Source organism: Sparassis crispa, assembly GCF_003851025.1.
Source record: "Sparassis crispa DNA, contig_000008F, whole genome shotgun sequence".
NCBI classification, from domain to species: Eukaryota; Fungi; Basidiomycota; class Agaricomycetes; order Polyporales; family Sparassidaceae; genus Sparassis; species Sparassis crispa.
The window spans coordinates 1831265-1855506 of record NW_020939755.1 but is presented as its reverse complement, the minus strand read 5'-3'; the positions used below and the strand labels follow the sequence as shown (position 1 = coordinate 1855506).

The following is a 24242-nucleotide window of genomic DNA, read 5'->3' as shown; positions in this document are numbered from 1 at the left end:
ACGAATTCGACAAGCTCGAGCCCGCGCTCAGCGAGCGGATTCGACTGCAAGTACTACGTCGAACTTCTCAGGTTACTGGTACTGGCTTATATTGACATGTTGCATGTCTTTCCGTAGCCTATTCGAGAAACCTGACAACGACGGCGCGTTTTGTATGCGCGCTAGTGGAAGAACAAGCGGAAGAGCAACCACAGCAGCTCGTACCCAGATAATCTCATCAACAAGATCGTATTCACCACGGTTTCGGCTTTGCCTACCCCAAGGAGGCCTTGTACGTCTTACGCGCTCTACTAATGTTGTCCCTGCTGACTACAAATCTCCATAAGTGTTTCCACCCTCGTGCTGTTTGCAGGCTTCGAAGGTGATGAGAAGTCTGCCTTCACCATCGTCCTCCTCAGTCAGATAAGGTCCCTGCGTGACCAGCTCAAAAAGCGGCCACAGGACGCAGGTGCACGGCGCGTCTCTGAGGACATCCATCCCGCCGTCTCTGAGAGCTGTACGCCTGCCCGCGAGCTGCCTCACGCTGTGTTCGAAGACGTGCGGCCATGCATTTGGCTACTTCTGCTTCTTCGCTACGACTTTGCCACTCGATCACGTAGTACGCGATCCCAGCTCTTGTCGATTAGTGGAGGTATACCTTTGTTCCTGTTTGACTGGGCCGGGCCAGGTGGGATTACTTATCTGCGGGGAGCTGTTCAATTGTATTTAAGAAGCGAAGTGAGTCGCACTGCAGTACTCAATTGACAGTTTGAACTTGAATTTGAAGTGCGTGCCTGACCGCACTGGAGGGAGGTAACCATAAAGCCTGTGCTTGACCTTTTGACGTTCCTCAAGTCTGTATGTGAGGGGGGAGGGGGCTGCCTGAAAACGAACGCATCATAGAAGACGGGGGGTGAGGGGGTCGCTTTTTCTTCAATTTGCGCGATCCCCTTGGACTGACACTAATCGAGGACAGCCCGATGGACGAGTGTAATGGTGAATGGAACATTTCCTGAGAAGGTACAGGGACGATGACCGGCGACATGCAGGACGAATCGCATTCGGGTGTGATAGGAGGTGTAGCTAGCACAGAAGAAAGGGGAGTAGTCGTGGAACTAGCATTTAAGCTCGACGAATGCATTCCCTCACAAAGGGAGTTGCTGCTTGACCTTCTGGCTGAACCGCAAGCGTTGGGAGCCACAGATGCGGGACCAGGATGAGAAAGCTTGCGAAGCCTCCTACACCCCATGTCGTTCCATCGGCAGCCGGAGGACTCCCGGACAATGGGAAATGCACTGCATCTGTCCAAGTTAACCTAGATGAGTAAGAAGACGGACCGAACAGCGAGTGGGTATGTGAGACATAGCTCTTCGTGTTGCGGACGCTGCTGGAGCTCGTGGGAGATGCGGAAGAGTGACCGGGATCAGAAACAGTTTAGCGAAGCTGGTCAGAAGGTGGCACTGTGCAGATCGCCCTCGCCCTAGGCCGAAATTCCGACTTGGGAGGAACGGATGGAGGGTGTGTCAGAAAAGCGGGCGGGTTCTCCTTGAGCGCGTCCACTATCTGTTGATAATTCGACGCGACTTGAGTATGCATGGAAGAGGAAGATCGCGCCGAAGGTGTTAGTGCGGCATTGCCAACAGCTGCGCCATTGTATAACCGTTTCTGCAAACGAAAGTCCCACTAGAGTCATATCTCGACGTTTCTTTGGGTTGCGCTTAGCTAGCTCTGGACCTGTTCTGCATGCGTGCAATGGCTGGCGAAGAGGTCCAATCTGACCGTCACTGCCGTGTGACAGGAAATACCGTGCGTCGTACGCGAGGTCATGCCTCCAATATCCTCCAGTGTTGTTCCAGAACGGTTTACTTCACTCTTTTGCAATTTCGAACCTATCACCCGTGCGTCCATTCAAGTTTCAGATCGCTCCTAAGAGACTCACGAGGTCTTGGGGGAGTCATCGATCGGAGCTATGCACCCTCCTGCACAATGCTGCAATGCGGGTGACTGCGGCGTTAAGGCCGAACCTATTGGCACATTAAAAGGGAGAATACACGGGCCTCCATAGTCTCCACACAGCTGGAACACGGCCATCTCTCCGACATTCGGCACCGCCGCATGCATCACAGGTGATGCCTGCTGGTGCGCTATCTGCATTCAAATTTGTAGTGTGTCAGCGGTGAAGAGTCGCTGAGGACAAAATATGATCGTAGCAGATGTGGATAGGACGTACTCGTGGCTTACTGTTCCCCGAACCAAGTGCATTTCCGACCCAGCGGAGACTGTCGGGACTTTTAACATCAAAGAAGGCACCCCAGATGCGGAGAAAGAAGAGAGGCCATTACGCGGTGTTGAGAGCCTTCTCTACTTACCTCGCACTTAGTCAAAGTAACAGCCACTTCGGGGCGACGATGTCCATGGTGTAAAGTAAAATAGATCCAGAAACGGTATTACTATTTTACACGACGGCATGGGTGATGAGTAGCGCGAACAGTGCAGGATTAACACGTACAGTATCTACCAATAAGCAGTGGGATATCACAACAAACGGACCGTGGCTATCGGACAGACTGGCCGCATTTTTGCACGCGTTTTATGCGGTTGGAAATCTCTGTCCGCAATTCTTTGCGTAGAGACTGAGCCCCGATGGGAAGCCCCTGCTGGGTATCCACTGCGGCGAGAACCTGGTCAATCAAGGTATATGGTAGCCAGGTTACAGACGCGGCCTTGGGCCTCTCCTGTGCGAGGTGAGCGTCACTCTGCAAGGAGGCAGCTTAATCAGAAGGGTGACCACGACGATGGAGAGGGTCTGGACACTCACTCTCCGCATTAGCGACAACGTGTGCTCCAGTGCCCCTTCGAACATCTCGTAGCGCAGGCATGTGCGAATCAGATACTCAGGGTGGTGCACCTGTGGCGGGGGAATTAGCGATGCGCCCACAATGGCTGCGCGTAGAAGACTTGCCTCTAGCGACTGAGTCAACCACTGTGGGGGTGGTGATGTGCGATCGAGTTCTAAGATGGTTTCCAATGTCACCTTGGTGTATCTGTAATCCGTATCCGGACCATCGTGCCGCTCCAGCGACTCTCGAAGGTATCGCCAGCCTCGGTCTGCTGCAGTGCCGGGCCACGAAGTCACTTTGTCAGTTAGCAGCCAGTCAGACGTGTCTTCGCCGCTATCAACGGAGGCTTCGAACCGGCAGACAAGAGCCTTACATGACAGCCTCCGGGTTGGCGCAAACATAGGCCGGTCAAATGTCCGAAGAGATCAGTCATGTCGACATTAAGTTGTGCGTGCGCGCCGGTAGCCATGGCCATGTTGAAGCGATTCGCTTGTGTCAGACGCAATACGACGGACGGAGGCGATAGCAGCGCTTCTGCGGGCTCATTGTCAGCTCACGAGGACGTCAAGCTTGGGAACCGGACACAACTTACCCCCAACCGACAGAAGTGTGGGGTCGCGGTGGATTAACTCCAGACGGATAGCCAAAAGTGTACACTCGTATTGCATGTCCGCCAGTTCCACCACTTCCATGTCCCGCTTCCCGGGCCCGTACTTGTCCTCCGGGATATATCGCGACAGCTTACGGCGCTTACGGGGCTGCACGCGTCAAAATCATTTTCAATTAGCATCATGGACAAGCGATCCGGAGCGAGGAAGCCCCGTTTACCTCGTGTTCGGATTCGGCCGTGACGGGCAGGACGATCCATGCGTTCTTCTGATCAGTGAGCACGAGAGCATTCATTCCAACAACATAAGCTTCAAGCCGCAACTCGGCAATTTCAATGAAGTTCGCCGGGTCTCCGAACAGGCTGGCGAGCTTCCGCGCCCGCTGGTACATTGTGAGGGCGGCTAAGGTTCGAGAAACATGGTTGAGAATGACGTTCCCTGGGGAAAAGGATGACGACTGACCATTGCGATAATCGCCACGAGAGATATACCACATGTAGAGTATCCTTGAGTAGAACGGTCGTACTCGCGGGTCCGCGTTCCGGGCCTTAAACGAGAGCGATTCCTCCACCTCGTCCACGAAGCCCACAAAACTAAGGGCCATGAGCCGGTCGACGGCGTGCTCCTCGCACATCCGGTACATCAGTTGGCTCACACATTCCCATATTCTGGTAAACACAAGACAGTAAGTTATCATGTGACACACGGGACGGGGACAGAAAGAAGACGCCCACACACAATTTCTCATAGCAGGGGGAGACTAGTGCGACATACGCATCTTCATAAAGCTCCAAGTCCGTGAGGCCTCTTATGACCGCGTGCCACAGGGACGCGCTGTCGACGCCTGGCGGTGCCACGGACAGAGCGAGCTGGGAAAACACCACTTCACTTGATGTCACAGAAACGGCCTTGAAGAGGCCGGCGACATGCAAATAGAAATCGAACACAGATTGGAAGAACGCCGCGCCTGGCAGTACCCCGGCCAGAGCCTCGTGGTCCTCCGTGGTTAACGCGCTGTCACGTCCTGGCGGGCGATACCATTATTAGTGACGCAGTACAGGGATTACACCCTCCAACCCACTCACCGAAGCTGACTGCCACACCCTCCATTACAGAGGCTGCATCATCGTACCTACCCTCATCCAACCACAGTCGGCCAAGCACGTACGTCACCCCAGCTGTCCTGGGTAGCCACGCTAAGCTCTCTCTGGAAACCTTGCGGTATCCGAGAAGGCGAAGCCGCTCACAAAAGAGCACCTCGAGCTTCGTCGCATTTGCAGGAGATAAGGATTCCAGCAGCCCGGAAGAAGCTAAGAATAGGTGTGCAGAGGCAGGCACGATTGCTGCATCGCTGCCGTACTGCGTGAGGAGACGGTGGATGAGCGAGTAGCTCGGCGTGAATCCAGAGGCTGTTGAGGAGACATGCATGTCCCTCATCTTCGCGACGACTTCCTCGTCCGTCAAGGGCTCAGCAGCTGGCGTACTGACGCTGCCCGCAGCTGGCTGGCGCGTCGCGTACCGGAACATGGCGATCCCACGGAATACCACAAAGATTTCTGCTAGCAACGCAGGATCCCATTGTGGCAAATCTTCCGAGACGAAGAAGAGCAACGTAACGAGCGACAGACACAAGCCATATCGTGCTTGGACGGAAACTGCAACGTACGAAGACACAAGCGCCCTCCACCACTCCGGATAGGCGGATGGAAGCCGCAACGCCCCATCTTCATCCTCATCTTCTTTCTTCACGTTCTTTTCCAAGCCACCAATGACATTGAGCACCGATTGAATAGCGTCTGACATGTTGTCGATGCTCTGCAAGCGCCCGGCAATCCAATTCTCCATGCCTTTGTCGAGCTCCTCGCGGATGTTGATCCGCTCGGCTTGGTCCTGTATAATATCGGCGTATGGGAAGGCGATCTCTTGATGCACAAGGTCGACCAATCGATCCTCGAAAACAAGCATGGGCCGGGTGCCAATCTTAGCACGCAGCGTCCACAGGATCTCCAGGAGGGTAAATTGGGGGTCCAGGGGAGAAGACGCCGCGAGAAGCCGGCGGGACCTAAGAGGAAAGTCCTCATCCACGAGCGCCGCGATGCGTTCGCGTTCGACGACCAGAATGCCCTCCCTGGGTTCTCCCATGCCGATCGCCAGCGGCCAGCGCACATGGCGCTCGATCTCGCGACACCGCGCTACGAAGCCCTCCCAGTCGCGCGTTTCAGCGCGTTCCAGTACCTGTCGTACTGCGGAGCACCGGTACTGAGATCGCGGGTGAGCTCAACCGTGCCGCCCACTACGGCAGCAATCTGCTCGCCCACGCTGCCGTACGTGGTCAACAGCTGTGGCGTACATGGCGGGGGGAGGGAGCGGCATGCGTCAGTGTACTGATCAATGACAGTCCGAAGCGTCACAGGCGAGAATGTGCCTGGTCTCGAGATTGCTCCGAAAAACTTGTCAGCCATGGAGCCTGCGGACAGAAGCAATTCTTCGAGGTACGCCGGTGTGAGCTCCGCCTCATGGGCGTAAGTCGCGGTGTTCCACACCACCTCGATCCTGTTATCATCATGAAACGAAATCTTGGCGTCTTCTATCATTGACTGGCCCTGCTTATCCCAGACGGTGTACAGGGTGGAGCCAATCACCACGAAGTCCTGTAAATGACAATGTGCACTTGTGACGGAGCACTCAAAAGTAGTTCAGAGGATGTAGATCGCTGGAATGCGAGCTGAAGAGATGGAAATAACCTCCCGAAGTCGAGGATGATTCAGCTGGGATGAACGCGAGAACATAAGGCACAGGGTCCTCCATTTCAAACTCTGGAAATACACTGAGACGCTTCCGCGCATCTGCAGGCAGAAGATTCGAGAGTTTTCCGGAGCTTGAGGCGGATGTCAAAGCAGGCGTGATGGCCTTTCCTGGAATGATCGCAGCGAGCGACTTCTCAGCGACACATCCGCTTCGTGCTGTCCAAAGCCGGAGGGTCCGATCTCTTGACAGAGTCCAAACGTGCTCAATATCGGTTGGCTGGGGGAAGGACGCCATCGAGATAATGTCGGAACTTCCTGGAGGACCGCCTTGCAAGGGCAGCAACGAGGTGATCGAAGTAAGGAGTGAAATGAGGATGGAATTTTGTCTCTTGCCAAACATCTAATAGCGGGTTAATAATGGCCGCAGCGAGACCAGGGGCGAGTCGAGAGCCGTACCGTCCTCGTCATCATTCCCGAGAAGTTCTGTTTCCAAACGTAGCAAGGCACCACCGGGCAAACTCAAAACAACACAATGTGGCCCAACCCCTCCATGTCTGACCGCATGTTCTGGATGTCGTACTGGCGAAACCAGTACTTGCTGGGGTGCCAGAGCTGTGCGCCACGTTGAAGAGGGAGGACAAAGCGATAGAGAGAGCCTATGACTGAGACGGCAATAACGTGAAGTTCTCGCTCTTCCCACAAGAAAACTGCCGGAGAGGGTAAGATGGCACCAGGAAAATCAAAGCGCAGCTGGGGAGCATCGCGGGTGAGAGTGATGAGTTCGAAAAGGGTGGCACGGTGTGTGAGGCGAAGCAGAATGGTGCCCGTTCTGGAGGTATGAAAGAGGGTGGAGTAGCTGGCATGTTCTGGGGGAGCAGAGGAGTCCACGGAAAGGTTGAGTTCGAATATCCTTATGCGATGTGAGGACGGAGATGGGCAAGGACGACGTCGGGAAGAGGGAGGAAAGATGGGACGCGACGAGCACGCCGCACTCCATCGATGGCGTGGTTTGCAGGGTAGCGCAGCAGTATTGATTTGGAATCTAGAATTCGAACAGGGGCTCCCTTTGATCAAAAACACAGCAGCGAGCCGGCGACGACACGCGGAAGTTAACCTTCGGTTAACATTCAGTTAACATTAACCCTGCGCGCCGTCACGCACGCGTCGTGATGGTCACGCATGCTTGCCTCTTACGGCCACTACACCTGCCTTTTCGGGCAACCGTTACTCGACGCTGCCAAGATCTGCCAGTCGCGAGGTTCACGCATGCATCCGCCATGAGCCTCCAGTCCATCATTTCCTTCCCAGCCTTGCCACTCAGTGGGCTATATCCCTCGATATGCATGCTGCAACACCCCCAGCGGTATATATTCCCCCCCCGGTCCTCCTCGGTGAGCACCAAGTTCCAGTTCTTCGCTCTTCGTCCAACTTTCTACTTCACTGTACACACTTCAATTTTCTCGTCTTTTCGCCATGGACCAAATGATTCCCTACGACGCGATTTGTTTTCCTTCCGACGACCGTCCCCCCCACTTGGTCTCCCTGATGACCACAGTGCTCAATGTGGTTCTTCCCAATCCGTCCCAGCCTTACCGCTGTGGTCGCATGCCACACCCAGAGATTCATATCGACTATATTGCCGAAGGCTTGGGGCCCAGGTCCTGGCGGTATCATGTGCGTCTAATGCGATCTCTCCCCCAGATTAAACACCGGCCATGACGCTCACTCGTGTTCTCCCGTCTCCCACACCTGTTTAGCTTGTTGAGGCCCTTGATGGCATGAACAAGAAGTTCCCCACTCCGTACATACTCTTCTACCCCATTGTCTCTCGTGATGGGATGCCCTTCCCAGTCAACAAGTGCATCCGCGAGATTCAGGGCGCCTCCTTCAACGAGGCTAAAGCGTGGCGTGGAAACACCGTTGTCGCCAAATACCGCGACGCAGACTATTCTCAGATGGCAGAAGCATCGATGGCCGATTTCCCGATCCTCAAGAACTATCTCAAAACCTGCCCTGCTCCGTGAAGGTAAATAAACATACACGTCGCTTGTCAGACATACGCTGACCGTCCCTTATGCCCTTGACCACAGCTTCTTGTTATCATTGCCGAGGCTATCACGCGAACTTCAGGACGTCTTGCGCGAGCGATGTCACACCGAGCTGCTGGGGTCAGAGGTAACCGATAACCGACAATCGCCCGATAAGAACACACTTAAGATGGCCACATTGCCCGTGGTGAAGTTTGAAGGCTCGCCAGCCACCTGTCGATTTAGCCGTGTTTAGCTTCCCAGTCATATGACTCTGAGATGAACACGAATAGGTCTCAATATAAGAGGCCCTGATGAACGGTGTACTCAGCAACAAATCTGATGAGACTGCGTGAAATGCAACATTGTTCGCACAACACCATAGAAGAAAGCCTAACGAAATGGTCTGAGAGGCGTGAGCAGCACGCCGCTTGCGAGTTTTGACAATAAAGGTGAGCGCGCACATTAATGATGCCCTGAACGTTCACGAAGTAAGCCAATTCAGTAAGCCAGTGGATTAGGCAAATACCAGATAAAGAGGCCCAAGAAGCTGGGTACAAAGCAAACCTTCAGGAAGAGGGACAAAGGAACGAGCACGTCACCTCAGCACGCGGAACCCCTAGCTTCATTGATATCGCACCACATCTATGACGGGCCCATCTCTGCCCAGACGGGTGACCTGCATAGTGGCGAAGGCTGTCGACCATGTCGTCTGCGCAAATCTGACAAAGTGCATGGCCACGATCAGTAGAGTAACTTGCAAGTATTAAGTGAAGCCAGCCAACTTACACTGTCTGTTCTCCAACAAACAGAGGAGGGGCACTTGAAGCTTCAATTCAAAGCCTATGCCTTCCTAGCCTGAGTATGCCATGTAAGCCTTCAGACATCACAGTCAAACTTGCCTTCAATGAGACGTGAGACGCGTTGTTGATGGCATACGGCGGATTGAGCACGTTGTAGTTACTCGTGTCGGCCCTCTTCCGTGTCAGACAGGTTCCGATAGCTGAAGATCGGAGCATTTGGGTCCAGAGGAACGGTCGTCAGCGCAGGTGGAAGGCCCTGTGCATCAGCCCGACCGAAGGGGTCGTCACACGACTAGAGGCAGAGCTACAATCGAACAAGAAAAGAGTGTTACGTCAAATATCCGGGAGTGAAGGAAACGAACGACGAACACTGAATGGCTCGTTCATGCCGATCCAAGCGCTTGAATGTCGAGACCTGTCTCAACGTTGTAGAAGGTGCTAAATCCGTATAACCAGAAGCTAGTTTACTGTGTGAGCTCGAGGACGGTGAAACAGAAGGGGTTGCATACCCTTGTGCAGCGGGGGTGAACCAGTCTGAAGCGATAGCCAGTTGTCTATCATGCGAAGCAAAAAACTTCGACAAGTGCCCGCCAACCTGCGAAATGAGATCAGCGTTCAGTTGGCCCTTCGCCCTTGGGACGGTATACCAGACCATCCGTACCAGGCCATACGACTCCCGAGAAGTCGTTACCTTTTGCCGCCTTGAGCCAGACGTCGACCGCTGTCCGCGATCAAGAGCATCGTATCCTTCCTCGGAGAGGTATACAACAGCAGGGTCAATCATCGTAGCTGAGACTCGGATCAGCGATGGAATAACTATGCGAGAGCGACCGATCGCCTACGCACCATAATGTTGGTCGTGAGCTGGAGATAATTGAGCCTCTGTAGAGGGAAGCAATCTGGATCGAGCGTGAAGACCCGACACTCGTACATGTAGTCTTGGGATAAGGTGGCACCGCACCGTCCATATCCACCCGTCTTCCAATTGTCCGCTTCCACTGCTTCCCAGCACCTGCGATACGTCCCAGTCGGCGGTCTCCGTCCATCGTACAGCGTTGGTCAGGAAGTAGATCTGATGCCGTCAAAGTAGCAATTTTTAGGGTTGAGGGGGTTGCTCCTGAGAAGAATGCGTGTATATTATAAATTTCCTGGTATGATTGAGACACGGGTATGTAGTGTAACATGGGGTAAGGAAACGGCTTAGGGCAACAGCGAGTAGAGTTGTTCTCCAGCACGTACCAAGGTTGTATCCAGTCGGACAAAAACTCCCGATGGACTGTGGACTTCATCACTGCACTGTCCGACTCCATGAAAGAGAGGAACCGTCCAGAGTATCCCATACCGTCGATGTCAACAAGATACTTGTGCTTCCAATGTTCACCAAGACTGACACCGCCGTCGTAGAATCGGTGGGCCCTGACAAGCGCCAAAAGACCTCCAGGGAAGTGGTACCAGTCTACCAAGTTCACGAAAGCGACGTCCACGATTTCGTCATTGAGCATCCCCACAGGTACCTCTGCATAGATATAGTTGCTTGAACCTGGAGGGTCCGCAAACACCATCGTGCGACTCGACCGCTCACCATGCGGACGAACCTAAATTCACATTCAGCCAGAAAGAAATTTAATAAGTAAATTGGGCTTACCTATGCCGCTGATACTGTGCGGCAAAGCCGCGGGGGAACTACCACCACCAGTAGAAGTGCCTCTCCAGAAGATCTTGTCATTCTTATACTCCCGCGGGGGTTTTCTCCCATATCTCCTCTCGTACTCCAAAACGGCTTGCGCGAGCGGTATTCTGATATCAGAATACCCAGATGCCTGCGCTGGAGAGAACATTGGAAACAGAGCCGGTATTGTGCGCCAATCAGAGAAGAAGTGTCCTTGATTATAGTGTGCCAACGGGCTGAGGCAGAATGAACAATTTCCGCTCACGTCGGTGGAAAAAACAAATTCTTCGTTACGCGCTAGTAGTTGGCTCGTGCGTTCTGAAGAGGAGGCGCGGAACAAGCTGAAGAGACGTCGAGCAGGCGCGCCTGGAAGACATGTACAGCGGTATGCTTCCCAAACGTTGCCTTCCCCTCGCCAGTCGGGTGAGTACATCCCACTGAGCTCTCGGCCCACTACAACCTCAGGATGCCCACATCGATGTGGACAGCGATCACGGTCGTGTAATTAGACGTGAAATGTCAGTTGGCTGCCGTTGTAGTAAGATCGTGGATCAGTACCTCGGAACTTCGCACATCGAAGACAGCTCTGCAGTGAATGCTCATGCAAAGTTGGGGCACCTCATTTCTGTGCACAGATCACACTACTCTCCGGCTCATGAAGTGCATTTGCCAGAGGTCATCGCTGGGCCAATAAAACTGAAAGATGGATGATCGAGCCGGAGGCATAACCTTTGAGATTGATCGGCGACAGTGCCATTTCGGTCGCAGTTCTGTCTCTCGCATACGTGATCCGATGACTTACGATGTTTCTATTGCCCATGTTGCATAACTTGTTTATATTGCTTGCTTCACCCCTTCGTTGGTCAAGAAGTTTGGACCCTGACCATGTCTCGAAATGATATATTTGCGCAATGGCTTAGCTAATTCGAAGACGTGGTTACAAAGTGATGTCGACTACTCTTACAAAAGCAGGATAGCTACCGATCTGCCTGAAAGTGAGGAAGAAAATGTACAAATATGATACACACAGCGACGTACAAGTAACTAGTCATGAGAGCAGGCTTAGAGAAAGAATGAAAGCATATATAAGGGGTTAGAGGGTGGACGAAAACACGCATAGTGGATTAGAGCAAGAATGAATGCATGATAGTAACGCAAAGGGACGGGATGCAGAAGGATGGAACGCCCGCTAACACTACCACCACGTATGAGGTTCGTTTGCAAACCTCAATACAAACCAGCGGTTTTGAGTGCCGGCCACTTCCCACCAACATCTGCGGGCCCCTCGATCAATATGTCGTCTGTCGTGCCCGGCTTGACTTCAATTAGGACATAACGATTATGTTTGAAAAAGTACGCCTGATTTTTGTTGCTCGGGTTCGGAAGACAAGCCTCGATCCCGTTGGTGAAGCCATTGCGCAGCGACGGCCAATTCTGATAAATGGACTTGGGCCCGTTGATGATGCGGTCGTTGGTGGTGCCGGGGGCGATGTCGATGAGCGCGTAATGGCTGTCCCGGAAGAAGTACGCGTGCGCTTTATTATGAGGATTTGGCAAGATCGCGTCCACCCCTTTGTCGAACCCGGCCTTGGTCAGGGATGGCCAGTTCCCGCGAATCGTCTTGACCGGGCTCACTAGGTAGTCGTCCGTCGACCCCGGCTGGACGTTCACGAGAGCATAGCTGTCTCCGCTGAAGAAATAGGCTTCTCTGTCATTGTCCGGGTTCGGCAGGATCGCATCCACCCTCCCTGCGAACTTGGCCTTGCGCAGGGACGGCCATTCGGTCACCACCAGCTTTGGCCCATTGATGATCGAACCGGGTGGGTCGAAGTGCATGAGGACGTATTTCGTCTCTGCGAAGACATAGACCTCATGGACGGAACGCGCCAGGTTGGGGAGAACAGCACGCGCGAAGCGTGGCTCGGTCGTGGTGCCTATCAGAAAATCTGTGATAGTATGACCCTCGCCCGTCATGAGGATATCTTCGTCCACGGGACTGCGCAGCTCCCTCCTATGCGAGTCCGAAGGATTCCCATCGTCGTCATCAAAGGTCACATCAACGACCTCGACCCCAATCGATCTGTACTCATCCTGGGGCAGATCAGGGAGGCGCGATCCATGGCCCCTGCCACTGGCGTTCCAATCGAAGTACGGATTGTAATAAACCCGGACGATCATGTCCTCCGTGGTGCCGTCTGGGTTATCGATCCGGCGGTACTCGACGGCACTGCGAACGAACTCGCGCCGGATTCCACCCGCAAACGCGACCTCGTTCTGTTGCTGATGGCGATGTGTGCCCAGCGACTCGTTGACATCTATCCCGCCATGCGCGTATATCTCGTACTTGAAACTGGTTCCGCCCACGACATGGCGATTAAGCCGGTTATCCGCCGTCCACACGAGCGGTTCGGGCATCGAGGGGGTGTAGGTCGCGAGGGTGCGCGTCGTGGACACAAAGATGGAAGGGACATTGTTCAAGACGTAGGTGGCTATATCTAGCTGCTGGTCCTGCAGCTGTGCGCTGCTGGAAGGTTGGACCTTCGGGGCGAAACCGTTCCTAAACACGTCTTCTGGGCGACGGATGTCCCAGCGGATGAGGCGCTCAGCACTAGCTGGCAGATGAAGATTGCGGAAGTCTGTCGCCCACGTTGGCCTCCACTGGACAGACCGATCTGGGTACAGACGACTGCGCGCCAACACCTCTGCGATGCGGTTCATCAAGGCCTCCGTGTCATCGCGAAACCAGCCGAAAACGGCGGCAGTGAAGGGATCCGAGTCGCTCATGGCTGATGTGCTTTGAGGAAAAAGTAAAGGGTCGTCAGAAGGAATGCGAGCAAGAAGGCCACAGAGCGCACTCAATGATATTGATTCAACGAATTCGTGGAAGGTAATCACGTAGAGAAGACAGTGCACGCAGTAAAGCGCGAGGTGAACGATACAGCGGGAAGCAGAGAGGGTCCGCCCCGCAGGTAGTGGAAGACAGGTCTGAGGGCCAGTCTTAAGATCACATACTGCGGCGGATATTTATGCAATTCCACGAATTAGCACAGGATCGAAAGCACGGGGGAAAACAAACTGTAGACATATCAGCATGGAAGCTACGATCGGCAATCTCGAAGCGCCGCTGGAAGGAGGACAGACATCAGCATGGAAGCACTTCCGGGGAAATGTCACTGCGGTCAGTCCGTCCAGAAAATGGAACTCACCTTCTGATCAGCAGGCCCATCGCCGAAAGGATGAACGGCGATCCCAGGCATAGAACTGTTGCGAGTCTCGTTGTTAGTCCACACGTCCAGGTTGTACATTCACTCTGAGCTTACTCATTGAACGAGGTATTACACCGCCGTTGCTATCACTGAGTACATTGCGGATGCATGAGGCGAAGGAGCGTACCCACTCGTGTGCGATACGCCTGAAATGACGTGGGCGTGAGCCTGAGGTTGGCTGCATGACCTGGCAGCTAGCGCTGCTGCCAAAGAGACTTGGAACCAAGTGGACCGGCTGAGACGGCGACAAAGCAATTGGTTGGGTTCTGGAGCTCAGTTTGATCTGCGGTGCGCATATATCACCGGAATGAGAGGATGCATTTTGCAAACCGGATTGAACGTACAAGCGCACCTGATAGGATCCGGTGTTATGAAGCTCAGTGGGATCCACGGAGTGCACAGATCGCCGAGATGCATAGAATCAGACGCTGTGAGAACCTGTTGGTCACGAGATAAGGACGTCCGGAGTCCGTAGGATTCCCGCAGAAAGTCGCATCGACCACCGGGAGGACGTGCCAGGTATGTGTACTTGGTAAGTTGATACGCGTTCCAGGAATCGTCATAGCCCTTGGCGGATAAGTGGTGAACTGGCTGCACAGGGCTTAAGTGGCTGTGGCGCGACGCGTCCATGATCCCATTGGTGCCGGTGGGTTGAACCGTCCCCGACACGATGATTGGAGGCGGGACGCGAGGAGGACACTCGCAAGAAGACGGCATTCGGATATCTCAGCTGAGGCGTCGGTGATTACTCTTGAAGCTTGAAGCTTGAGGGGGAGACCGAGATGTACACTGTGATCTTTCACGAAGCATCTCAACAGGATTGGCATACATACCTTGTCCTGGAACTTCTCGATCATCCTGCGGAAGCCCTTGGCGCGAGCACTGATGTCTGTGGACATCCTTAATATTCTCGGCCATAGACTTTCCATCTCTAACCCTTACCATGTCGACAGAAGGAAGATGGCCAGCCTATGCAAAATCACTTCAAACTGAAGTTCGTGAACATGTATATGAAGACTTCATGACGCACCAGACTGCCCTTGTCCGCAGCTCGTCAGCAGGCAGCTCCCAAAACGGCGCGAGGTCCTCAATGATTCCGTCGTATTCGTCAATCATTAGGACATCGTTATCCTGCGCGAACCTCCACCATTCGTCAAATCCTAAAACTTGGCTCGAAACGAAACCTCGTCATGACATACCAATCTCGGTCCATAGTCTCAAATCGACACTAAGGCGACGGAAGTTTTCTGTGTGTTCGCCCCGACCGTAGATATTCGCGTCCATGGGCAGGCTTGTCTTCACGCGGAAGGATTGAGCGGTGTAGAAGACTGGATGAGAGGCGGTTGAGGAGAGCACCTCCTGCATGCTTGTACGGTATATGGAGAAGTGGGAGCGTCGCCTAAACGTCACTCACAACTTGACGACGGAGGACGAACGAAGTAAAGGTGAGGCTGCTGCATTCGACACGGGGCGTTAATGAGAGCGTCGACTGCATTACATGCGCCCCCTTGTCTTTTGTGAAAGACAAGCTTACGCACGCGCCGCAGAGACACGCCATGGTGGAACGATGAAGAACTATAGTTAGGGACAGCGTATGTGTGGCACTGCGACGTCCGTACATAGACTTGTCACTTAGACAAGCGGAGGTTATCGTTCAAGCTTTCAAGCTTCAAGTCACAAGCTTGACAGGCGTAGGCTGAGCAGGTTTCACCAAGTACTCGGTCGGACCACGTGGTTACGCAACCTCACCGAGAGTCCAACGAGGGCTGCCAGGGTGCTGTTACCACTGCTTATAATGCCTTTACAATATCGACTCAAGTCTACTTTCGACTATGCACACGAAGATACCATCAACTGTGTTGCAATAAGTCCTGATGGCAGTCATCTTGCTAGCGGAAGTACGGACAAGAAGATCATTGTCTGGTCGCTGACATTACAGGAACCTGTTCACCGTATCGTTGCACATTCAGCGGTCCTATCGCTGGTTTGGTCAAGCAATTCTGCCAGAATTCTATGTGGAACTGAAGATGGGACTTTGTTGACCATTTCCTTTGACCAGGTAGCGTGCACTTATGTTTGATACTTATTGGGTCTGGTCACTCACTTAATGTGCTCTCCATCAAACTCAAGGCAACCATAACTGCCTCCGGTTTTGAGGGCCACCCTGCTCCTATTGAGTCTCTTGCCATTAACTCTCAAACCAATGCACAACTTGCGAGTGCTGCTCTCAGTGTTGTGAAAGTATGGTTCTGGAAAGATACATGTGCGCAATTTTTGCTGACAAGTTATTGTCTACTTACTAAGGAAAGCAGACTCTCAGTGGAAGCTAGAAGGCATTGTGGATGATCCAGGTGCTATCCTTTTCACCGCTGAGTTTCGTTCGGAGGCACCAATTCGAGTAACTTCCCTTCATTGGCTCTCGACATCACCTTCCAATAATCATCTGGTGGTATCCTACCTTCACCATGGGGTAGTGTAAGTGCAATTGCCTATGTTTTCTTAGTCCTTGACTTGAATACATTGTATTGAAGCTGCCTGGCTCTGAACTCAGGGTCATTCTCAGTTCTGTGGTCACTGCGTCTGCCATTTTGGTAAGTCGATCACACATTGTCCACTGTGAGACTTTTGCAGGAATTCATGAATGTCTAGTGGATCATGCAGCATATCTCCTGATAACAAACTACTTGCAGTCAATGATATAACTCATGGATTCACACTGTATAAGATACCATCAGGACAGAAAGGCCTTCAGTTTCAGGTACCTCTTGAGAATATAGGGCTAGTATTGCCTATCGTCTTTATACATGGTGGTTCTGGACTGGTTGGTGGTACTTCAGTGGGTAAGGTGAGATGGTGGAGGGTTGATACTGGTGAGCATATGGGAACTTTGAGATATGGAGGTCAGTCTTGTTATATAGTTGTATTGTTTGATTAATGTCACACTATGTTTTTAGAGCCATGCATAGTACAAGCTATTGCAGTAGGTGGATGTTATCCAAAGGCTGGTCAGATACTAAAATTGATTGATTAGGTATATGAGCATTGTCAGGAAGTAAGATATAGCATTGTTACAGGGACTAGTAAGCCAGGTATTAGCAACTCCATACAAATTTGGGAGACAGTTGATGTTGATGCTTGAATTTTTTATACTTGTAATTCACTTCTTTTACACACCTGCAATGTCAAACATATTAATGATATCATGTTGGCATTATGAAGGGGACAGGAATCTGGGTCATTCGCACAGGCAGAAGGTATGAGCAATATGGTAAAGCTGACAGAAGATTTAAGTACAATAGGATAGTGGGATGGTTATGTTGTAAATCAATAAGTCTTTGACCTTCACTTTTCCCTTTTCCCTTCGCTGTATTGTAATGTTAGTTGCTCTTAGTTAATCTAATGTAGTATTTTAGTACAGTAATACACTACATTACAGTATTAGTTACTGTAATATACTTATCTAATACTGTATGTCACTCTAGTATACTATTTAGCACTACATGCCACTATAATATACTGTAATGGACTGCACATTGCTTCGGTGTACTATTTAGCATGATACACTACTATATTAAACTATATAGTACAACTTATCACTGCATTGTACTCTATAGTGCAACATATCACTGCATTGAACTGTACAGTACTATATATCACTATAATGTATTAAAATCTCATCTCGTTAAAATCTCATTAACTTTAATTTTAAACTGTGTTTATTCTTACTTTTTCAAATTACTTTCAAATAAACGTGCAGTAAACCAACTTGATCTGTGTTAATTATACCACAAGATGTTTGAAATTATATGGTAAAATTGTTTAAAATAAATTTTAAGTATATTTTAACTAAATTCTGCATAATACTCCAGTTTATATATATATTTTTTTCTTAGATCATTGTATACAAACTATAATGATTAGTTTTAATAACTTTATTGTATATGAAGAAGACTTGACATCATACATCTGACAGATATTATAAAGACAGAATTCAGTAATGTTTGACTTTATAACATGGTTTATATGAAACTCATTTATAATAAGTGTAGACTAATCAGTGTCAGATATTAGAGAACTTTGAGAAATCTATTTGAAACAATATTTGAAAGAAATTTTAGATGGGTCTATAATAATTTCAGTATAATAAGCCATCATTCATGGTAAAGTTATTTTTAACATGTTTGAAATAAGTGACACTGCTTACACAAATCAAGTTCACTCTATTCTAAGAATAGTATTACAATAATTGAACCAGTTTACAAGAAAATGTGACCAGTATATTTGAGTAAATATGAAGTAATCAGTGTCAGATATCGGAGCACTTTTCAAAATCTATTTGAGACAGTATGTGAAAGATATTTTGGATATGCTCTCCAATAATCTCAGATAATAAGCCACCACTTATTATAAAGTTGTTTTCAATATGTTTCAAATATGTGACACTACTTACACAAATCAAATTCACTCTATTTTAAGGTTAACCTTACAATAATTGGACCAGATTACGGGAAAATGCACCCAGTGCGGACAAAATTACCATATTTGGCGACCAACTTATTTCCAGTGGAAAAACTACGGAAATGCTTTGTTCTTTTACACATTTTTCCTCATGTTTTTCCCGCAGTATAACTTTATTGATTTCCACACATTTTTCCAAGTTATTTCCTCGGGAAAAAAGGGGTTATGCGTCCTGTGGATGCGGCCATGATATGCGTGCCCTCATATGGACGAAACTGTCTGGGTACGAGACCAGGACGAAATGTGGCTCCAGAGGCACCTCGATAATCGCCACAATTTCCATAGTCACCGGAAGTTACAGGCTTTTCGTAATGTTCGTAGTCGGTGACCGTTCTGAAAAGTCGCCAACCGGCACAACACTGCCTAGTAAATATGCAGCGCTCGCAAGCAAAACTTTTACGATACTTCTTTCACTGTCAACGAGGAGAGCCGTTACCGCCTCATCAGCCTAAAGTTGTGACACGCCTGTCGGGCACTTGATGGGAAATGATGTCATGAACACAGATTCGCGGCAATCGCCGGCATTTATATTTGTGCTACTCGGCCACAGGAAAGGATTCCTTGAACATATGTTCTCAGGATAATTGCTCGAAGATGCTAGGACAAAGGAAAGGAGAGAGTGGGCAGTGCGTGGAAAATAAAAGACGGAAAATCTGCTCCTGAAAAAGTCAAATAGGAGTCCATCTTTGAGAGCGTACAGGGCCTGTTCGGGTCTGGGCTGAGCAGACTCCTGGGATGATGCGGGGCTCGTGCCTTGCAGAAATCCACAGCCAAGTTCACACCAATTCTCTGTCCGTCGTTGGTTTCAACGTCCTCGACACCGTCGCCAACGGCGACCAGCTCCTCGAGCTCGCTGTCTGACCCACGCTGCCATGCCCTACTTCTCCCTCAAGCACAACGGCGACACCTTCGGCCCGCCATTACCGTCCTCGAGCAGCGCGGAGAAGACGATCGTGTCCACCACTCCTGTCAACGTCTCTCATCCCACAGACCTCCCGCCCCCGGTCCTCCAGGGCCCCCCTTCACCTGGACGCAGAGGCAGGTCAAAAAAGAAAGCGCGCATCGACCACGGTATCAAGGCTCACTGGGATCGCTTCCGGCGCAGGCTCGGCACCGGCACCGCGCCGTCTACCTCTACCGCCCTCGAGCTGGACGAGAGCGGCGACGGGAGCAGCTATCCTCCCTTCCGCCCCGACCCCTTGGCTGAGCCTGAGGCGGAAGATGAAGACGAGGTTGTGGACGAGGTCGTCGTCGACCGCGAATGGTCCGACGAGATTAAGAGCTCCTCCGTCACTCACTCAGAGCACGGCGGCATCCCAGACAAGTCCGGCGGGAGCAATCTTCTCGGTACGTGCACCGACAGGGAGAGCTTTGCGGTACACCCGACGGGTTTCTGGGCGCTCTGTAGCCCGCTCGTCCTCCTCCGATGGCGCGCCTGGCCTATTCTCATGTCGTTCTTCTGCACGCGCTTCCTTGATGAGAAGTCTGAGATGCACTACAAGAAGGAAAATTGGTTTCTCCGCAAGGTCTGTTGACGTCCACTGCAGGCCGCATGGGCGCTTGACCGTTGATTTGCAGAACCTGGCACTATGGTCGTCTGCCTTCCTCATCGTCAATTGGGCCCTTGGTATAGGGTTTATCGCTAAACCGATCGTACTTGCGGACCAGATCTTTTATTATGGGGTATGTGTCTGCGCTCTCGAGCTGCGAGTGCCTTTTCTGCCGATGGAAGACGCGTGGGTGCTATCGGAGGTAGCATCTCCTGCTACTGTTTTTCCTCGTCACATCAACTTAAGAGGTGGATGCTGAAACTGGGTTTCATAATCTGAGCACGTTTGGCTGCAAATACCCACTCTTTGCGGGTGCCTCTGCTCAGCGAAGGGGGGGAACGTTGCCGGTTCTCTACTTTCCCATGCATTAAAATTCGCATCAGTGTCTCAGCATCCGGGTTCGGTTCGAAATCGTCTGTCATGGCTTGGTGCGCGTTGTGAGCTTGCATAATTGGTACTGATGTCATAGTCAAGGTCGCCCCAGCTCTCACCTTCCCCATCTTACCGATGGTCATGTATGACCTTCCCCGCGACAATACCATCTTCTACCAGATTTTCCTTGTCTTCTCGACATGGTCGTGGGCACTATATTCGCTGCTGTTCATGTACGTCGCATCGCTGTGTCTTGACAGCTACCTGCTGACTGCTGTGCCGTAGGTATCTGTGTGGTAACTATAAACAGTCGCTCTCCATCTTCACCTGCGGAAACAAGGACTTCTTGACGATGTATTAGTGAGTGTGCATACAGCTGTACGTGTTTAAGCGGGTACTGATGACGGTGCAGCTATGCATCGGCATTGCAGACTGTCGGCCTATTTGGTTTGAAGCTACATCGCCTTCCGGCGATGCTCGGCGCACTGACATTCTTCATTTTGTATGTTACGCCAACCTCACCGTCTGATATCCGCTCATGTGTTTTCATGCAGGAGTTGTGTCCTTATCGTGCCTATTCACTACACTTTCGTGAGGAGTACGACGCATCTCTCGTCACTTGTGCCGTCCCTCACGCTAACCACACAGACGTGATCAACTTTGTCGCTTTTCAAGCGTTTCTGCTTTATATCCACTTCATGCGAGAAAGCGTGAGCTGTTTGGTTTTGATTAAGTATACTGATTGGTGACGTCGTTCACACTGGTGCAGGCAGAGCGCCGGCTGTACACGCTGCGCGACCAGCTCAAGATCCAATTCCGTGCGACGCAAAAAGCGCAGGTCAACGAGCGGAAGGCGTCGGACTCTAAGCGACGTCTGACATCGTGGGTATCTTGATATCTCTCTGAATTAGTTTCATTGACGTTGCAAACCGCAGATACGTTTTTCACGAGGTCCGCGTGCCGCTGAACACTGCGCGTACGTTACGTGAACATTTTCGCGCGGTGATTGTATTGATTGTTGGGATAGTGCTTGCTGTGCAGAATATGGAGGCGTCCATGTCGGTCGCGCAGGCACAGGAGATCGAGTTCAAGGCGCTCGAGGGTAGTTTGAGCATGATGTCAAAAGTGCTCAACGACGTGCTGGATTTGTGAGCCTCTCCTCCTGCGTGTTCTCCACTGACCCGCTCACCTACTCACATTGCACAGCAACCGGATGGACAGCGGACGGTTTGAGTCCGTGCTGAAGCCCTATGCGTTCCACCAGGTCCTGCGCTCGATGTTCGTCCCTCTACGGCTCGCTACGGACGCGCGCATGCTTGAGTTTGTCACTGACCTAGACGGGAACATCGACGCGGCCGCGCGGAATTCGCTGCAGGAAGCGGTCGGCGAGAACGACGCGGTGCTCCGCGCACGCCTCGCGTCTCTGGAGGAGGATGGGATCGTAGTCGGCGACGAGAACCGTCTAAGGCAGATTATCACGAATTTGGCTAGGTGTGTGCTTGATGTGCTCCATATGCGCTTCAATGTGCTTGATCCGTGTGCACCTACACCTGCAGTAATGCGTGCAAGTTCACACCGAGTGGCGGGAAACTGACGATCAGGACGAAGCTCATACTCCCGGGCTATCCTTTTGGTGAGGACACTGTGCAGACGAGTGAGACCTCGGTGGAGAAGGGCCTGCAGGATACGAAGGACCCAAGGTCCAGCGACGATTCTGGGGACTTGACGCATACGCTTGATGGTGCGTGCGCTAACTCCTCCGCGTACACATATTGATGATTTACCGTTCTCCCGTTATGTAGCTAAGGAGAGCGCTTTGCATGGTGGGTCCGACCTCTTGTCGGCGAAACGTCTTGTGCAGCACAATATGTTCAATTCGAAGCCCGCTTCACCACTGGAGTGGATCGTCGTGCGCATAGAGGTGTCAGATACGGGCTATGGGATCAGGCCGAAGGATATGGTGGAGAGCAAGCTGTTCAGTGAGTCGCGCATATATTTCGTGCGTGCAGGTGTGATGATTATTTTACACAGGCGCGTTCAACCAGACCGAGCAGGGGCGGCTGCAAGGTGTGTCGCTTGCATTTACGTAGTAGACGCGGTGTATGATTTTTTTAACAGGCGGAAAGGGCACAGGCCTAGGCCTTGCACTCGTGCGACAGATCGTCAAGCTGAGTGGTGGCCGGTTGGGTCTTCGCTCGAAAGTGGGGGAGGGTTCGACATTCTGGGTGGAGCTACGTACGTGTTTTCGTTGCTGGTGAATTTTACCTTACTGATGTGCTTGCAGCGCTGGGTGTGGGATACAAGGCAATTCCTGCGCTTATAATGTCCCCCGGGGAGAGAGACCGTGGGCTGGGCTTCGACAATAACCGGACGGACTCCGGGAAGACGATAACGATGTCGGACTTTCCAGCCCACAATGCAACAGCGGGCTCTCCCGCGTCACGTTCCTCGTCGGCCTTCCGGACCATTATGGATCAAGGTGTGTAGCGTGCTTCAATAGGGGCATAATAAGATGTGTAACACTCGTTACTACTCAGGTGGACTCGTGGAGATGTCTACGCGGCGAGGAGAGTCACCGGTGCTCACAAGAACAATAGGAGATCCGTCAACAGGCACACACGCGGACGACTTCACCTTGGGCTCGCCAATAGAGCCTCCAGAGCTTCCTTCTCCTCCCGCAGAGGGCTCGTCTAAATCTGTCCGGCTATTTCTTCCTCAGCTCCCGAAACCACACCAATTCAAATCCGACGAGGCGTCTACGTCGCCCGCGACTTCAGCAGGCTCCTCCGTGCCGCACCCAGCATTAAACGCGGCGTCCCCAAGCGGCGCGCGCGAGGGCCGGATGCGCGTGCTGGTGGTGGACGACGACCCATTGACGCGCAAGCTGATGTCGCGCATGCTAACGCGGATCGGGTGCAGGGTCGTGACTGCGGACAACGGCGAGATGGCGCTCGAGATGATATTGGGCAGCGCGCCGCGCGCAACGCCGTCCTCGGAGGAGACCGGGAGTGCGGCGCTCTCAGTCGAGGGCTCGGCGGTCGGCGAGGACGCCCAGTTCGCTGTCATCTTCCTCGACAACCAGATGCCGGTGCTTTCGGGGCTCAATGCGGTCGCGAAGCTACGAGAAATGGGCAGGCATGATTTTGTCGTCGGCGTCACAGGTGAGCGATATTGGCGGAAATAATTGTGGGGAACGTGACCAATCCGGTGGCGTGTGCAGGTAATGCTCTTTTGACAGATCAGCGGGAATACTTGGAAGCCGGCGCTGATCAGTAGGTTCTGTCAATCTTCATTTCGTACCACATTGCTGACGTTTTGCGCGGCTTGCAGCGTCCTCACAAAGCCCGTGCTCGAGAAGAGTCTGAAGAGTATGCTCGTCATCGCCGACGAGCGACGGAAGCGCAGGTCTTACAGCGCGGAAGAGCAGCCCGACCCTCTAACTCCAGACGTGTCCCGGTCCTCGTAGTACCAGTATGTTCTCGACACCCGGCGGCTCTGGTGTTGTATTTTTTATCTGTCTCCTTGTTTTGGCTCCTCTTGGATTCTCGAGGGCATCGCTGTCGAACGGACTCGCATCGCCACAACATACAGTATCTATAATTGCATCTTGTATCTGCTTACACACGCGACACACACTGGCCCGTCACATATCATAATTGTCCTGCATCTCTTTCCCTTTTTCTTCGCAAATTTTCCATCTGGTAGAGTTGTTTGTTTTGATACTGCTTTCGGGCGTTATTTGTATGGAGGGTCGTGGCGAGGAATATTGACATTTTTACTAGGAGGGAAACGTACAGTCTTTAGGCCATCAGATCTCAGAGTGTATTTGGAACGGTTTTCTGGGCTTCAGGAAAGAAAAAATT

The 24242-nt window shown here is 51.8% G+C and overlaps 9 protein-coding genes across 9 annotated transcripts; 2 read left to right on the top strand and 7 right to left on the bottom strand.

Moving 5' to 3' along the window:
- Nucleotides 1–2534: 2534 nt before the first annotated feature.
- Nucleotides 2535–5569, bottom strand: SCP_0906340 (hypothetical protein; the record flags this gene model as incomplete). The annotated part of the gene is made up of 9 exons (XM_027761865.1): nucleotides 2535–2735; nucleotides 2798–2887; nucleotides 2942–3165; nucleotides 3219–3353; nucleotides 3412–3577; nucleotides 3648–3829; nucleotides 3890–4095; nucleotides 4202–4451; nucleotides 4513–5569. 9 exons carry the CDS (start codon nucleotides 5567–5569, stop codon nucleotides 2535–2537), a joined length of 2511 nt encoding a protein of 836 aa, XP_027617666.1.
- A 50-nt stretch (nucleotides 5570–5619) lies between these two features.
- On the bottom strand, nucleotides 5620–6021 carry SCP_0906330 (hypothetical protein; the record flags this gene model as incomplete). Its single annotated transcript, XM_027761864.1, has 1 exon — nucleotides 5620–6021. One exon carries the CDS (start codon nucleotides 6019–6021, stop codon nucleotides 5620–5622), a length of 402 nt encoding a protein of 133 aa, XP_027617665.1.
- A 91-nt stretch (nucleotides 6022–6112) lies between these two features.
- SCP_0906320 (hypothetical protein) lies at nucleotides 6113–6645 on the bottom strand (the record flags this gene model as incomplete). Its single annotated transcript, XM_027761863.1, has 2 exons — nucleotides 6113–6574; nucleotides 6631–6645. 2 exons carry the CDS (start codon nucleotides 6643–6645, stop codon nucleotides 6113–6115), a joined length of 477 nt encoding a protein of 158 aa, XP_027617664.1.
- A 1002-nt stretch (nucleotides 6646–7647) lies between these two features.
- SCP_0906310 (hypothetical protein) lies at nucleotides 7648–8198 on the top strand (the record flags this gene model as incomplete). Its single annotated transcript, XM_027761862.1, has 2 exons — nucleotides 7648–7848; nucleotides 7932–8198. The coding sequence occupies 2 exons, from the start codon at nucleotides 7648–7650 to the stop codon at nucleotides 8196–8198; spliced, it is 468 nt and encodes a 155-aa protein (XP_027617663.1).
- A 1189-nt stretch (nucleotides 8199–9387) lies between these two features.
- Nucleotides 9388–10566, bottom strand: SCP_0906300 (hypothetical protein; the record flags this gene model as incomplete). The annotated part of the gene is made up of 5 exons (XM_027761861.1): nucleotides 9388–9463; nucleotides 9514–9599; nucleotides 9666–9793; nucleotides 9847–9903; nucleotides 9966–10566. The coding sequence occupies 5 exons, from the start codon at nucleotides 10564–10566 to the stop codon at nucleotides 9388–9390; spliced, it is 948 nt and encodes a 315-aa protein (XP_027617662.1).
- Nucleotides 10567–10582: 16 nt separating this feature from the next.
- Nucleotides 10583–10842, bottom strand: SCP_0906290 (hypothetical protein; the record flags this gene model as incomplete). The annotated part of the gene is made up of 2 exons (XM_027761860.1): nucleotides 10583–10599; nucleotides 10650–10842. 2 exons carry the CDS (start codon nucleotides 10840–10842, stop codon nucleotides 10583–10585), a joined length of 210 nt encoding a protein of 69 aa, XP_027617661.1.
- Nucleotides 10843–11900: 1058 nt separating this feature from the next.
- On the bottom strand, nucleotides 11901–13457 carry SCP_0906280 (hypothetical protein; the record flags this gene model as incomplete). Its single annotated transcript, XM_027761859.1, has 1 exon — nucleotides 11901–13457. The coding sequence occupies one exon, from the start codon at nucleotides 13455–13457 to the stop codon at nucleotides 11901–11903; it is 1557 nt and encodes a 518-aa protein (XP_027617660.1).
- Nucleotides 13458–14877: 1420 nt separating this feature from the next.
- Nucleotides 14878–15304, bottom strand: SCP_0906270 (hypothetical protein; the record flags this gene model as incomplete). Its single annotated transcript, XM_027761858.1, has 3 exons — nucleotides 14878–14908; nucleotides 14970–15099; nucleotides 15139–15304. The coding sequence occupies 3 exons, from the start codon at nucleotides 15302–15304 to the stop codon at nucleotides 14878–14880; spliced, it is 327 nt and encodes a 108-aa protein (XP_027617659.1).
- Nucleotides 15305–19329: 4025 nt separating this feature from the next.
- On the top strand, nucleotides 19330–23845 carry SCP_0906260 (hypothetical protein; the record flags this gene model as incomplete). The annotated part of the gene is made up of 19 exons (XM_027761857.1): nucleotides 19330–19983; nucleotides 20036–20140; nucleotides 20482–20612; nucleotides 20665–20739; nucleotides 20792–20881; nucleotides 20934–20977; nucleotides 21028–21089; nucleotides 21149–21261; nucleotides 21315–21355; nucleotides 21407–21527; nucleotides 21586–21870; nucleotides 21936–22120; nucleotides 22182–22358; nucleotides 22411–22446; nucleotides 22498–22614; nucleotides 22664–22858; nucleotides 22917–23540; nucleotides 23600–23651; nucleotides 23710–23845. The coding sequence occupies 19 exons, from the start codon at nucleotides 19330–19332 to the stop codon at nucleotides 23843–23845; spliced, it is 3243 nt and encodes a 1080-aa protein (XP_027617658.1).
- Nucleotides 23846–24242: the final 397 nt, after the last annotated feature.